This window comes from Corvus kubaryi, unplaced genomic scaffold, assembly GCF_017639235.1.
Source record: "Corvus kubaryi isolate FWS band 111438036 unplaced genomic scaffold, C.kubaryi_AGA036_p1.0 132, whole genome shotgun sequence".
NCBI lineage: Eukaryota > Metazoa > Chordata > Aves > Passeriformes > Corvidae > Corvus > Corvus kubaryi.
Genome location: NW_024580666.1, coordinates 10,835,740 through 10,851,228, shown reverse-complemented (window position 1 = coordinate 10,851,228; position 15,489 = coordinate 10,835,740). Strand labels below are relative to the sequence as shown.

General features: G+C 40.0%; 1 protein-coding gene across 1 annotated transcript; it reads left to right on the top strand.

Annotated features, from left to right (window-relative positions):
- The first annotated feature begins 16 nt into the window (after positions 1–16).
- Positions 17–14,966, top strand: LOC121666596 (protein-glutamine gamma-glutamyltransferase 5-like). Its single transcript, XM_042032345.1, has 13 exons — positions 17–184; positions 2,533–2,712; positions 3,034–3,276; positions 4,203–4,321; positions 4,825–4,953; positions 5,188–5,365; positions 6,325–6,457; positions 7,147–7,250; positions 7,352–7,594; positions 9,008–9,334; positions 10,215–10,372; positions 10,702–10,835; positions 11,789–14,966. Exons 1-13 carry the CDS (start codon positions 178–180, stop codon positions 13,455–13,457), a joined length of 3,624 nt encoding a protein of 1,207 aa, XP_041888279.1. The 5' UTR covers positions 17–177; the 3' UTR covers positions 13,458–14,966.
- The last annotated feature ends 523 nt before the right edge of the window (positions 14,967–15,489 follow it).

Here is a 15,489-nt window from a genome sequence, read left to right as displayed (position 1 = left end):
TGGTATTTTTGTTGATGCAACACATGTGATGGCCTCTTAGTTCTGAATATAAGTGTTACAGAGAGGAAATTAGGTTGGTTCGCAGAGGAGATCAGGCAGACCTTGCAGTGCGTCTTGCTGAGGAGCTGGAATCTCCACCAGTACTGTGCTTCAGATACTAGTACATGTGGAAGAAAAATGGAAGGTAAGTGTCTTGAAACTTTAATATCCCTTAAACCAGGACTGAAAGCAGTAATAATTAGATGATCATGTGTACAGACCTAAAAAATTGCACATGTTTTTGTGTATGGCATCAAGTCCAGGGATGACTTGTACGTTTGGGTGTTCTTGTGGAACTAGTGAGAAAGGGGAAAAAACAACTTTTGAAAAAAACAATTATGAAGGAAAAAGAGAGGTATGGGGAAGATTTGGTGAAACAACAGCCAATTCTGAGAAGAGGAAATAGCATGGAAAAGAATACATTTTATTTCAAGCATAAAGTACAAAGTGCTAGGTTTCAGCATTTTTCTGTGAGGATCAATTTCCCAATGAATACCTGAAGTAGTCTGCCTTGAATGAAGGCAAAATATGAATTGATAGAGAAAAACCTGTGACTGGTACTGATGGTCAGGTTTCTACCAGAAGCAGAAAACCAGTAAGAAATGTGAAACTGAATTGCCTTTAGTATTTTTTCTGAGCTGCCTTTGCTTAAGACAGCAATCCTCCTTTGTGATCCAGTTGCTATACTTAAATCTGATAAGCAACCTGTGGGCTGACTGTAGAGAACTTCCCTGGGAAACACAGCTCCCTGATGTTCCAGTTCAGCTGGATTACTGAGTGGATGAAGAGTAGCTGTCTTGGTTTATAAACACCTCCAGAGACCAGGCAAGGATCAGGTTCTTTCAGTGCTCTTGGCCGCAGGAATTTGCCATGTGCTATAAGCACTTTCGGTTTGACCAGAATACTTTGTGTTATGGTTGACAACTGTCACTGAGATATGAGATTTTCAGTTCAATTCTGTTGCTCTTTCTTGTCAGCAGGTATGTTGCACTCATGAGCAATAATGATGTAATGCACTCCTGTATTTTTTGGTTGTTGTTGTGATAGTGTGCATATTTTTATCATGGGTAGCGCCCAGCTCTGCGTGTTTTGCTGATCTCTGTTGAAGATCTGAATGACCAATTCATCATCAAATTCAAATAGTTAGATAAAAAAAAAGATTATTTTTATTCAAGGAAAACAAATCAGAAAAATATGCCTTTTTTTTTTGCCCCTTCCCTACCTATTCCGCCACCTCCTCCCCTCCCCCCCCCCATTAACTTAAATTATTATTTAATTCAGGATGTGATCCTGGGAAACTCCACTTGCTTATGTTAAAAATCTCCTGGTCCCAAGGGCTTAGCTATGAGTCTCCCCTTATGTGGATACACCCTTGGTTCTGGATGGGAAAAATTATTTTTCCTTAAATTTTAATTCTGTATTCAATGCAGTACCCATGAAGTTAGAGAAGTTGCATTGTTAGATTTTTCTGTAGGCTTAGCAGGACCAACCTTAACCCTTTAGAATTATAATAATATACAAGACTTTGTACATCAGTAAACCCAATTTCCAAAACTGCTGAGAATCTGTGGCTCCCATCATCTTCAATTAGAGTGAAGAACTTTTGAAAATAAAAAGTTGCATGCAAATAAGTAAAGATGAATGTTGCCACCCATCCTTCTGGCACCAGTGTCATAATTACTCCTATGAAATGACTGATATGCAGGCAGGATGCCCAAGGGGGAATCAGCCAAAATTTTTGTCAAGCTAATCACAGCACCTGGGATAGATTGTCAGCATTTTGAAATGTCACAATTTCTGAATACTTCCTTTTCCACTAAGTTCCTCAAAGATATCTGCAAACTTTTTATGACTTTGGGAATGCAGACTGAGACATTTGCATGTGTATTTAACAGCAGTTAAAAGTTTCATATTTATATACATCTATTTTCTTTTCGTAAGTCACTTAGAGTGCCACTTAAGCTTTTAAATACATACATTTTTATCAAGATTTTATTTATTCTATTTACTTTATTATTTTATTTCTTTTACAAAACAAACCCAAATGTCTCAAACAATAGCATGTGCACATTTACTGTCTAGCTGTGGTTGAAAAGTAACAGTCTGTAGACAGCATGTTGTAGTGCGTGGAGATAATATTACAGTGCAAAGTCAACTTTTCAAGTAGAGATCCTAATATTGTCCCTCAGCATCAGGTATTAAAAAGCAGACACTTTTTAAAAGAAGTGAAACTTGTAGCACAGCTTTAAAAATCAAAGACTCAGACAAGTTTCCATCTGCAAGCTAGGAAAGTGGTGAACTTGTAAAGGGATTTTTATGGATGTATGTCTCAATTTCAGTCTTGCTGAATTTGGAACAAAGTTTTGAATGAATTTAGAAAGAATTTTCTCTCTTTCATTACTGTCTCCTCTTTCACCTAATCTTAACCACAGTCAAAGATGGGAACTTAATTATATGGGGTTTTTCCATTGTGCTCCTTTCTCTGTCCTGCAGTCATTGAGCTGGGAGAAGTCGACTTGAACTGTCCTTCCAACTGTCAAATACATAATACCCATTTCTTCGGAACTGACAGACAGATAATAAGGAGAGGGCAAGCCTTCAGCTTTTATGCTCGTTTCCAAAATCGGGAATGGGATGACTCCGTGGACCAGGCTGCTTTCACCGTGGAGACAGGTAGTCACTCCCAAACACTCTGTAGTCTTTCCTAGTCCTTTGCTGTATAGAAATATTTCTCACAATCTTCAGAAGACTTCTTTCATAGTCTTCATATTCCCATAATCTACTCAATCATGTTCCTTGTGAAGAGACTACCTTCCCCTAACTCAGGCAGTTCTTCTAATATGTAAAGTTTTCTCACTCTGCTAGAGAAGTGACAAGTGAAAAAGAAATCCACCCTTGGGAGCTTCGCCTTGCAAATGATGCCTAAGAAAATTACTAGCCTTTTACATGTGCTTTGTTTAGTCTGATGGAAGTGGTTTTTATTTTCCTGAAAAGGCCTCAGACCCTGTGAATCAAATGAGACAAAATGCACCTTCCCAATGGGCAGATGTCTAGACCAAACCTGCTGGAGTGCTTCCTACAAAGTTCATCAGCCAAAATGCATCAGTATCAGCGTGTTTCCTCCCTCCAGTGTCTGCATTGGCCGTTATATTCTCAATATGCAGATCACATCTTGTGGTCACACATATCAGCGGTGTCTTGGAGATTTTTATGTCCTTTTTAACCCTTGGTGTGCAGGTAAGAACTTTAGTGTTGTCAGATGGTTTTAAGAAAAATAGCTAGGGATGAGTAAAAATGTTGAAGATATTTATTATTTAGATGGTAAGTAAAGGATGTAGTCACAGAAATAATGAAAAGCAAGGAGGGATTTAACGTTGTTATTTTTTATTTTTTCCTCCAAGTTCAAGACTGTCTCAAGCAAATGTTTTGATTTGTTTTATTAGTGGTAGTAGGAGTGAGGTATAATTTTTTCCCACAACTTTTACAGTGTCTTGACAGGATAGAAAGTATTGGGAAGTTTGCTCTGTTCACCAGGAAACACATTTTTACAGCGAGAGTGACTGAGCACTGGCTCAGTCAGGTGAGGTTGTGGAGTCTCCATCCTTGGGGATATTCAAAATCCTTCTAGATATGGCCTGGGAAACTGGCTGGAGGTTGGACCAGATCACTTCCAGGGGTCCCTTCCAACCTCAACTATTTTGTAATTCTGTGAATACTGTGTTATCACCATAAAATAATATAGTACAAATACAAATTAAATTCTGTAGATCTGGCTCTGGTAGCAAGCAATTCTGGAGCCTGTAGGACATTGCCAAAATCATTACATGACAAATATTCACATTGTCTGTGCTGATTTGATCTAAATCAGATACACAACTCTATGTGCTGAGCGTTTGACTCGTAGAACAGCTTAGTGTGAAGATAAATTGCAAGCTCTTCCATTCATGTGTTCTACAGCAGGGAGAGACTTAATAAAGATATTATCTAGCTGTAAGTAGGAATGAATTGTCTGTGAGCGCTTAAAGAGGCCACAATCTTCAGCATGATTAAAAGTATAAATCAAAAATTCTTAGGAAAGGAAAGAGGGATCCAGTGAAGCAGAAGATAACGAAGCAAGTAGAAAAGTATATTTTGTCTGAATGAAAGCTCTTCATCTTTTCCAGATGACCCTGTATATATGGACAATCAGGCCCATAGAGAAGAATATGTTCTGAATGAGCATGGAATACTGTATGAAGGAGTTCACAAGCACATTACCTCTCGACCATGGCACTTTGGACAGGTACTTTTTGAAGACGTGTTCAGAAATAGATGTCATCCATACACTGACAAATGAAGTGTTATCTGTATTTTTCCAGAAATGCATGCTCTATTTGTAGTGCAAAGGTTTTTAGGAGCAGCTTGGATTATGCATACACAAACCAAAATGTCTGAGAATTTCACTGTAGCTCAAATAACTGGAACAAAGTTTTGTCTAGTAAAATCAGGGAAATTGCAGAATGTTCTGGAAACGAGTGAAACAAATATTGTGCTTCTGAAGGAAAATTATTCCATTGGCCAAACATAAGTAAAAATGATATGTTTTTGCCTTTGGTTTTCCTTCAGGCAGACAGGCAACACCATGCAGATCATTAGGAGCTGTGCTTGATTTAAAAAAAGAAAACAAAAGGGCAGGAGAGGAGAGAGGGCAGCTCATATAAGTGAAAAAGACTGGATTATTGACAAGAAAGGTACTTAATCAACGTCAGCATACCATGATGCCTGTGTTGTCCTCTTTTTCCTCAGTTTGAAGATGGGATTCTGGATATCTGCTTGAAGATCTTAGATATGGGTGCGAGTTACCATCAGGGCTCTGATCGTGACCACTGTTGGCGCAATGACCCTGTGCATGTCAGCATGGTGGTGAATCACATGGTAAGACCTGTAGGGATGTGAGACCTCTGAATAGATCAGGTCACACTTCATTATATTATAGGACAAACTGCATTGTAATCAAACACAGTAGGGGAGCAGGGAAGATCCTTTCTGTGCTCAGATTCACAGGAAAAATAAACTTGGAACACTAATTTCTGACGATTTTGAGACAAGCTTAGAATGTGAAGGCATGGTTGGCTATTTGGAAAGGTTGCTTTTCTTTTCTCTTTCTAGATGAGTAGCCATACCACTAGCAGTATCATGAAGATTCCAGAAAACAATGATTACCTGAAAGGAACAAAGCCATTTTCCTGGAACGGAAGTGTCCCTATTCTACAGCAGTGGTACAGTGGCAGATGCAGGCCAGTCAGATATGGGTACTGTGGATCGCTTGCTTCAGTAATGTGCACAGGTATGATATTTCAGTTTGTCCTTACCTAGTTTATAGAAAAAAGAAGAGAAAACAAGGATCAAAAACCTCTGACCCCAAAAACTACTTGAAGAATTTTACTCATAAGCATTTTACTAGAAAAGAAATTGAATATTTTTCTCATGCTCCTGATATAGCGTTTATTATCAACCTTTTGCTTTCCTATACAGGACAGGCTGAAGAGCAAGAAAAGCAGTTCTGGTTTCTCTGTGACCTTTATATTATGCAGTTATCAATACCGGAACTTTTATTAAAACACAGAGCAAGTGCAGCATCACCGAATCATGGAATAGTTGGGGTTGGAAGGGACCTTTAAAGGTCACCTAGTCTAGTCGTCTAACCCCATTGTGGAGCAAAAATTTATGCTTTGGGTGATGTTTGAAGGATGAGAAAAAACACTAAGTTATGAACAGGAAGATCTCTAGTAATGTCTCCTCCAAACCACAGAAGCATCAGGCTATATTCTCCTTTTTAATGCAAAAGATGAGATAATAGTGCACTAAACTCTACAGACAGAAGATTTGAGTTCCAACTTTATACCATTTATTTACTGAACCTGCTTCTACATTGACAAAAGTTACATTGAAGTCCTGTAGATGAATCTATATGTATCACACTATTTACTTAAAAAAAAAAAAGAAGTTTTATTAAAACAGAATCAGGTTAATGATTTCTGAACTTAAAACATCTGGTTTTGTGGGGTTTTTTTGTTTTTATTTTAAGTTGGAAGAGTAACAAACCATTGCTTTCAGCTAGGCTTTTATCAGACTGCTTTTCAAGAACTAAAAAGAAGTTTTGAAGACAGAATCACTCCATCCCAAGTATTGCTTCCTATCCATTGTATTTCTATAACCGCAAAGTAGAATATAATTATTTATAAAATAAATGAAGGATTTGCCTGATTAATTTGTAATGAGTCATTCATATTTTTTTTCTTACAGTGATGAGGTGTTTGGGAATTCCAAGCCGTGTTGTCACAAGCTTCTGTTTTCCTTGCTCAATTGAGAATCCCCTTGGTATCAATGAGATTTTTGACGCTTCTGGTAAAAACCTGTGTGGCAAAGACAAGCTATGGTAAATAAGAAAAATATAAAGCTCTTTTGCCCTTTAAAAATGTTAAATGATAGGAAAACTGGTATAAATTTAGCAGATCAGTGTCTCTCTTTGGTGGACCTCTCTTCAGTGGGGTAATGTTCTTCAGTTTCCTAATAATACATTTCAAAACCATGAAATTACTACAGAGGTAGTCTGCTCAATGTAGATTTTCAAAAAAGAAAAAAGCAAAACCTCTTGTGAGAATCCATGCTGCCTGCTTACCCTTCTCAGCAGAAATAAATAAGGCTATCAAACTTAGTAGCTTAGTAGCTGTATATCATGAAAAGCTAGGGAAAATTTATCACTAATTTTGACTATTATCTTCAGTCATAATCACTTGGTTGATAACTATGTTGTCCTCCTGATGTTCTTCATCCTGATGGCTTCATTCTTATAAACCTTTTGATTCCTGTTAAACAAAAGATCTGTGTTGGCCTGTTATCAACTAAAAGAAGCATGTCTTGCAATCAGGTCTGTGGGGCTCTGGAACCAATTTCCAGTCTGAGTGATACAAACCAAACAAAACCACTCCTGTCACAAACATCATTAAACACACAAAATCTTCAGTTGATTAAAAAATTATCTCTGACATGATTTTCCTCTGTCATAAGGCATTAAACCTGCTAATCCAAGAGATATCTTTAATTGTATATTCCTTCATTCTACAGGCGATACCACTGCTGGAATGAATCTTGGATGGCTCGCAGAGACATAAATCAGTGCTGTGGTGATTGGCAGTGTCTGGATCCAACACCTCTGGAAACAGGCAGAGGTAACTTTACTATAGTTGGAATAATTTTCCTCAGATTGCATTGCTGAGTTTCCCCTACTACTCAGGTTACAATGTGTTATAACATTTTTGTTCTTATTTAGGTTCAGCTTGCAGTGGTCCTACATGGGTTCGAAGCATCAGGGAAGGGGAACTGGACTTGGATTATGATGGTCATCATATGTTTTCTCGAGTAAATTCAAACTATGTTGGCTGGCTTTCCCAAAACAATGCCCAAAGAACAAAATTTTTCTGTGACACATGGCCATGTGGACAACGTCTAATCACCAAGAGCGTTGGCAGTGAGCAATTTGAAGATATCACTGGAGCTTACAAGTATGAGCTAGGTATGATGAAAATATATTAAATGGGTTAGAGGAAATTTTACAGGGTAATCATATCAAAGTATCAAAGTAATCCCTCCTGTGTTAAAATATGCAGAACAATCTGAAATTGTCTTTTATTTTTGAGAAAGAGGCAGATGCTTTTCTCTTCAAAGATCTTGATTTTTAAACTCCTAAATATATTTAGATGATTCAAACAAAGCACATACTAATTAGGATAGGATAGGATAGGATAGGATAGGATAGGATAGGATAGGATAGGATATTTCAGCTGGAAGGACCTACAATGATCATCTCATCCAACTGCCTCACACATCAGGACTGACTGAAAGTTGAAACTTACTGCTAAATACTTCTTTTTAAGTCACTGACAACCGTGGCACATCAAACACCTCTCTAGGCGGCCTGTTCTAGTGTTTGACTAGCCTCACAATAAAGAAATAGTTCCTAATGTCTCGTCTGAACCTTTCCTAGCACAGCTTTGAACCATTCCCATGCTTCCTGCCACTGGACACCAGGAAAAAGAGCTCAGCACCTCCCCTTCCACTTCGTCCTCTCAGGAAGCTGCAAAGAACAATGAGGTCACTGCTCAGCCTCCTTTGCTCCAACCTAGACAAAGCCAAAGCCCTTAGCTGTTCCTCACAGGACATGCCTTCCAGCCCTTTCAATAACACTGTTTGTATGCATATGTTTTGGTCTCATCTGTACAATAGTTTAAAATATTAGCAGACTTGAGAGAATCTAAAAAAACCCACAAATTCTTCTAAACCTAGGATTAAAGCCTTACTTGTTGCTTCTAGTGCCAGGTCTGTAAGCAAATATGCTTACTTACTAAATTCATGTATTATTAGCATATTCTGCTGTTCTCACTTTGGGCCACAGATTATTGGTTTTCATATTCCAATAGAAGGGAGGAGTTCAACCAGCAAAATTGCATAAAGGAATGAACAGTAGATCACAGCTGATTGTACATTTGCAAGCTCTGTGGGTTTTTTTGGTTAATTTTTGGTTGGTTGGTTGGAAAACAATTGATAGTTTCTTTGTTTTAATGGCATATTTTGCCTTTTGCGAGAACTAGTAGCATCTCATATTCACCCTTATCCTTTTAAAGAGTTATATTTTGAGTTTTGTACTAACAATACATTTTGAGATTTACATGACCATTTTTAAATTTAACTACTTAAAAGTAAAATACGGTTTTAAATTTTTTTTTCCCTGAGATGTTTATTTTCTTCTGTGCATTCAGACTGCTGTATCTCATATTTCATTATCTGGTGCATTTGTTTAACAGCAACCTGCTACTTTAGGTTCCAGGAAGGAGAAGCAATAAATTTAATGATCTTTATTATTTAGGTAGAATAATAATAAGGTTCTTGTGCCTCCAACAGATTCATTATCATGTATCTTCTTCAACAGGTTCTGTGAAAAACAAAGAAGCCTATTTCCGGGCTTACAGAAGAATTCACCCAGGGTATTGTAATGCTTCCAACTGTCATATAGAGAGAGAGTTATCGTCTCTGAAAAACCCATTTCTGAGCGACTCTGGAATTAACATGAGGTTAAAGATGGCTAACTGCCCAATGTATGGTGAAGACGTCCAACTGCACTGGCTGCTTGAAAATTTGCGTAATGAGAACAAAACCCTGAAGTTTAATTTGTGCGCACAAATTATAACCTACAGTGGTTGCCCAATGGATCAATTTTGGAAAGACACTGTGAACGTCACACTGGGTCCAAGGGAAGGTAAGAGGATGAAATTGTCTAATACCCTGTTCTTTTCAAGAGATAGTTGGATTTTAGGATTTGCGAAGACTTCTTAATAGTGGTGGGAAGTGAAATGTGTTAAATCTTGACAGCTGAATTCGCTTTAGGGTGATCACTCAAAAATCAACACAATGTCAATACTACATGTATAGTGAGAGGTAAATTGTAGTCTTTCCTTAATTTCTCAAGGTTTAGAGATTTTTATGGTATTTTAAAATAATGATTGCATTAAAATTTCGATTCTGAATTCGATACTCAATACAAAGATAAAGCCGCAATTGTCTATCAGAAAAGCAATGTTTTCTTTGGCTAGATGATATCAGCCAGTGTAAAACACTTCTTAGAGCACCTAGACATACCATATGCTGAGAAGTGCGAATGTGTAGCAGAATATAAACACCTGCTTCCATGGTTAATATATTTTTCTGGAAGAAAGAAGATTGCTTTAATTAAACCGCATCATTGTAAGACAAAATTTCATACCGATATTAAAATTCTATTTTACCAGGCTTTAATTTGCCTATATTTGAATTATTGCTTTAAGAATTGCACTGGGAGGAAAGTTTCCAAATTTTGCATAACAATAATAGTAATAATAATAGTAATAATAATAATAATAAACAACCAAATAATCTCCTTGCAAATTCACTGATAGATGAATTGAAAACTGTGAAACTGATTGCTGCAGATAGCAATGTATCACCCTAAGTCAGGAAAAACTCTGTCTATTTTCAACGATTCCATGATAACTCAATATTTAATTAAGCCATTTGTAAGTGTAAGTTAAACTTTAGGAGAAGGCAAGTGGAAATATTAATCAAAAATTCAGAAAAAAAATTCAAATAAATTTGTTTTACAGTGAAAAAAATTCCTCTGTGTATATCATATAATCAGTATGGAAGTTATCTCTGTGATCACAACATTATGAAAGTGGTAGCTGTCTCAGACCCAGAGTGTGGAGAAGCTCTGATGGTGAGCAGGGATATTGTGGTCAACAGACCACCTGTTATTGTAAAGGTAAGGAACTTTAATTATGGAATTTGTGATCTAAGGAACAGACTTGGGGACCCTTATTGGCCACTTCCTAAGTAGTATTTCAATAAGCTTGAAATACTTTACATTTTTCTTTTATCTTATTGCCCTTTTCTTAATTTAGCAAGATTGGTGTGATTTTTAAAGTAAAGTAAAAGTTGACTTAGTAATGTATAGAGATCATAGAAGTAAGTCAGAAAGAAATGTGTATGAATAATCCTTTTTTATGTTTTTTTCCTTTCATTTATTTACCTCATTGTTAATTTTGTAAGGATTAAAAAACCATAAAATGTGTTTGTTTCTTTTTTAACTAGCTGCTGAGCCAACCCAGACTGAAAGTACCATGTACTGCAGAGATCTCATTCTGTAATCCTCTCCAGGAAGACATGAAGAACTGCGTAATGACATTAGAAGGCTGTGGTTTATTCAAAGAGCCAATGACCATTGAGTAAGTTCATCAATTCTTTAAATGGGGATAATATTGGGGCTTGACTAAGGTGTGCAAGATCAGAACAGGTTTTGAGAGAGACAGTAGTTCTGATTTTTTTGGTGTTTAGCACATGAACAGGACTTTTTGCCTCTTATTACTTTGAGACTACATTAAAAGCCTCACTCCTCTTGAAACTGATCATCATTTAAACCTGGCAAGATATGCTGCTGCTTCATTTTTCTCAAGATTTAATTTAAGTGGATGCATCAAATATCTGCACTCTTGTCTTTACAAGAATTACTAGCTGGGTCCCCCATCCCTTACAGTCCTATTGAGTTTATAATAAAATTCCCTAAATATTAATGAACCAGCAGTAGCCACGTATAGGAACGATTAGAGAACGACAGTGAGAAATAGCAGTATGCATTCTAAGCTCATAACACATTAATCACAGGAAACTGGAAACTTCCAGGATGCCGTAACATTCTAGGAAAAGTAGCTGTTCATTAATATGCATTGCTTGTCTTCATGACAAGGAGAACTGACAAAAGTATGACTAGTTTGAGGGGAAGAAATTAGGAATTGTTCTCACTGAATAATAATGAACTGGATTCCACAAAGCCGCCCTATCAAACTGCTGCAATTGGTAAGCAATAAATACACCTTTGAGGCAGAAAGGTGCTACATTTTTTGAGAATTCAAGACAGTACCACAAATGATTTTTCAATTCCAATTACAGAATTGACTATGGGAGTCTTCCAAATCTTCTCTTGGGACAGAAGTTTTTACCATGCTTTTCACAACAGAGAATACGTTATTTTTGGAAGAAGACAAGAATAACAAAGTTGTCCTAGCAGTTTGTCTCTAAAATATGTCATAACAAAATCAAACTTAATTTGATGCACTCATCTGGTAGCTCTTAGGTCTCTGAGCTACCCAGGGTCCTAATTATTTTCCTTCTCTTGCTCCAGTTTGGGAACGCTGGCATCCAACCAACAGGCACGGACCATCGTGGAGTTCACACCTTACAGGCTTGGCAGCCACCGGCTCCTGGCCAACCTTGGGTGCCACAAGTTTGCCTACTGCAAGGGATGTGCCAAGGCCGAAGTGTGTTGCTCTGCAGGCCAGAATGGTGTCCTGCCCGTCAGCCAGAACGGGTCACTCCCAGTGTGTGAGAATGGCTCCATCCCCATGAATGGCTCTGGGCCTGTCCCTGTGGCAGACCCTGCGTTCAACTCCATGTGTGAATATATATGTATCCCAGTGTGCAACCCAAACTGCAGCGCAGGGGGGCAGCCTGTGTACGACTTCGTGTACCTCCCTGCAGGCCATCCCTTGTGCAACTCCATCTGCAACCAAGGCTTCAATCCGAGCATCAATCCTGGGTTTGAGACAGGATGCGATCCTGGCTTCCGTGTCATATGTGAGACCGTGCCTCCTGCTACGTGTGCTCCAATGCCTCCATCCATGTACAGCTCCATGCCAGCCCCAGCATCCAACCCTGTTTGCACCCCTATGCCTCATGTGGTGTTTGAGACAGGTCCTGCTCCCACACACCCATCTGGAGGTGGAGGGGGGCCAATGTCCTACTCTGTCTCTGTCCCCGCGAATAATGCGGTGAGTGCATTGCTGACCCACTTCATGTCTGGCCCCAGTCCCAGTGGGGCAACCCAGGCAGTCCCTATGTCTGCTCCATCATCCTACTCCATGTGCTCTCCAGTAGTCCACACCATCGGTAATCCCATGCAACCTCCAACTCCCCTTTCAGTGCCTGGTGCCTCCATCTCACATGTTGTTTGTGGCTCCACACCCTCTCCCACCACCCAGCCTCCATGTGGCCCAGCGGCCACCCTGTCCTCCCAACCCCTGAGTGCCGCAGTAGCCCACAGCATGTGCTCCCCAGTGGCTTCCCCAGTGCCCCGTGCTGCTGACCGTAGCAGCACCCCAACAGTGCTGCATGTGGGCAGCGCCTCGGCATCCCACTCACGGTGTTCCCCAGCCCCCCGTCCCGTGGGACCCCCAGCATCCCACTCACTGTGCTCTCCAGCCCCCCGCCCAGTAGGGCCCCCCGCGGCCCACTCCCTGTGCTCGCCCAGCTCCGCCTCGCTGGTGGCCGTGGGCTCCCGCCCTGCCAGCTCCCCCGCCGCTCAGCCCTTGGACTCGTCAGCTGCTGCCTGCCCCCCGTGCTCCCCATCCCCTCGCCCCCTGGCAGGTGCCACAGCCCGTTCCCTCTGTGCTCCCATCTCTCGCTCCCTCTCCCAGATTGTGGGTGCCTCCGCGTCTCGCTCATTGTGCGGTTCTCAGTGGGGAGACACCACTACTCGCTTGGGCTCCCACTCCACGTGGGCTCCCACCTCTCGATCATTGTGGAGCCCTGAGGGGCGCTTGGGCTACTCCTCGACCCGTGCCACCTACGGCACACTTACACGCCCTCCATACAGCTCCCTGAACCGCTCCTCCTACACCTTGTCCCGCTCTGGCTACACTACCCTACCCCGCTCCACCTCTCCCTCTGCCTATGCCACCCTGACCCGCTCTGGGTCGTGCCCCTCTGGCAGCACCCTGGCCCTGGCAGGGTCCCGCAGGCCCTGGAGTCCCGGGAGGAACACTCTCACCTATTTCAAACGCAAATATCTGTAACGGAGAGTAACCTGGGAAAACCCAAAGCCAGTGAAATAAAGCCTGTGTGCAGACACTTTGCAAGAGGTTAGAAATAGGGTGATGAAGAGCAGCGTGCTGCTCCTGAGCATTTATCTGTGGATTTGAGATGTGCCAGGAAGCAGGCTGCTAGCCAACTGCTGAGGGATGCATTCCATGTAATACTTGTATGTCTTGAGATACGGTACGGTGGAAGTGACAAATGAATGTGCTCCCCGCGGAGCCGTCGTGACAATAGTTGCACGGTGCAGGTAATCAGACTTACTTGCTCAGTCAAGCTGTTTTATAAATGATGTTCTTTCACTCTCTCTTCCCTTGATTTCTTGCAATGCACATTTCTCAGATGTCCCTGGGCTACAGCACTCGTAGCAAATCTCTCTCCCTGCATGAAATGTGCTGTCCTTGGGATGCTGCAGAGGTGACAGCAGACGTGCCTTATGTCTCACCTAACAGACACTGGGCCCCTGAACCCCAGCGTTGTTGTGGCTCAGGTCAGTTCTGCGTGCACTCTGTTCCCTAGTTGTGTAACACTGAAAACTGTGGAGGTCGCAGAGCAACTAAATCGTTACAAATCAGCTGAAGAGTTTAACAGCTTGGGGGTTTTTTTATCCTTTTTTCTTTTTTTAACAATCAATTTAGTTTTACTACTCTTGATGTATTACAGACGCAGTATCAGGAATCCAAAGGTCAGATTAGAAAGTCTGCTAAACTCTATGAATAATTAATACAATTTATTTGCTTTCACAACTGACTGTTTTTCATATAGCATATTTCAAGAAGTTTTTCATATGCATACTTGTATGTATTTAGGTTCTTAGGAAAAGCTCTAATTCCACAGCTGTGCCTTTTTGATTCAGTATAGCTAGAAAACTTAGAAAAAGAAGTATGATGTTACCCTTTCTTTCCAGTACCCACCCCTCCCAGCCAAAAGGTTAAGAAGGTGAATGGAATGTACTGCATCTTCTTCAGATGATGGTACTGTTCCAACCTTCTCCAGGTGTTTTAGGAGTTGAAATCATACATTGTCATAATGAAACTATCCCTGAATTTTGGATTTGCTCACAAGAATTTTGGATTTACTGACATCACCTCCCACCCCTCCATTATTTTCCTCTAGTAGTCCATTAATTTTAGTAGCAAGTGTTAGTGGGGTTTTGTGGTGAGGTAAGTTTGCTGGTGCTGCAGAAACTTCAGCCATGTAGCAATAGTATTTCAGTAGTATTGCTGTAGTTCACGCCCCTATGTGATGAGACTGAGTAACCTTCTGAGGATTTTGAAAAAGTGTCGTGTCACATGGTAGCTGTGAACGTGCCAGCACTATCAACTGCATAGTAATTCTGAGTAAGGTAGAAGAAAGATTTGCCTGGATATTGTAGTAGAGTGATCATAACTCAGTCACCTGTTTTTTTTACACAGTTTCAATAGTCTATGTTAGATATATACTGAGAATTTCTTTGCCTGACTGACAATAAAATAGAAATTTAAAAACCACCTGTCATTCTATTGTTTTGGGAGTTTTTTTGGTAATACTTATTAAAAGGTGAGGACTAAATCTCTGCAAGTGAACTGATTTGTGAAATCTTCCCTCCGATCCGCTTCTGTTAAATTTCCTGTTCTTTTCCTCAAGGTCTGAAAAAAAGGCTTCAGAATAAGATCTGAAGTTAGGAGAAACCTCTAGATTTCCTACTTTACCTGAAATACTCAGTTTGATCTTAGAGGAAAAATGAAGCCATCCTCTTTGCTCTCAATAAACCTTTCCACTTGTTGCATGAGTTTTTCCTTTGCTCTGTAAAACTCTCAATCCACAGAAATGCCAAAATGAACAAACCTTTGGGTGGCAGAGAAAGAGGTAGAAAAGATACTAACAGCATTTACTTAAGAAAAAAAAGTGATTTTTTTTTTTGAAAATGTGTTAATAGTACATGGTAGCTACATAATTGTCAAATAACATTTCAGATTTCTTTTCCCAGTAGTGGCATGACTTCTCTGATGTTCCCAGTTTCTGAGAACAAGC

Coding starts and splice junctions, on each gene's coding strand:
- LOC121666596 (XM_042032345.1), top strand. Junction 3,277..4,202: donor TTTTAACCCTTGGTGTGCAG/GTAAGAACTTTA, acceptor CATCTTTTCCAG/ATGACCCTGTATATATGGAC. Junction 6,458..7,146: donor TGTGGCAAAGACAAGCTATG/GTAAATAAGAAA, acceptor TTCATTCTACAG/GCGATACCACTGCTGGAATG.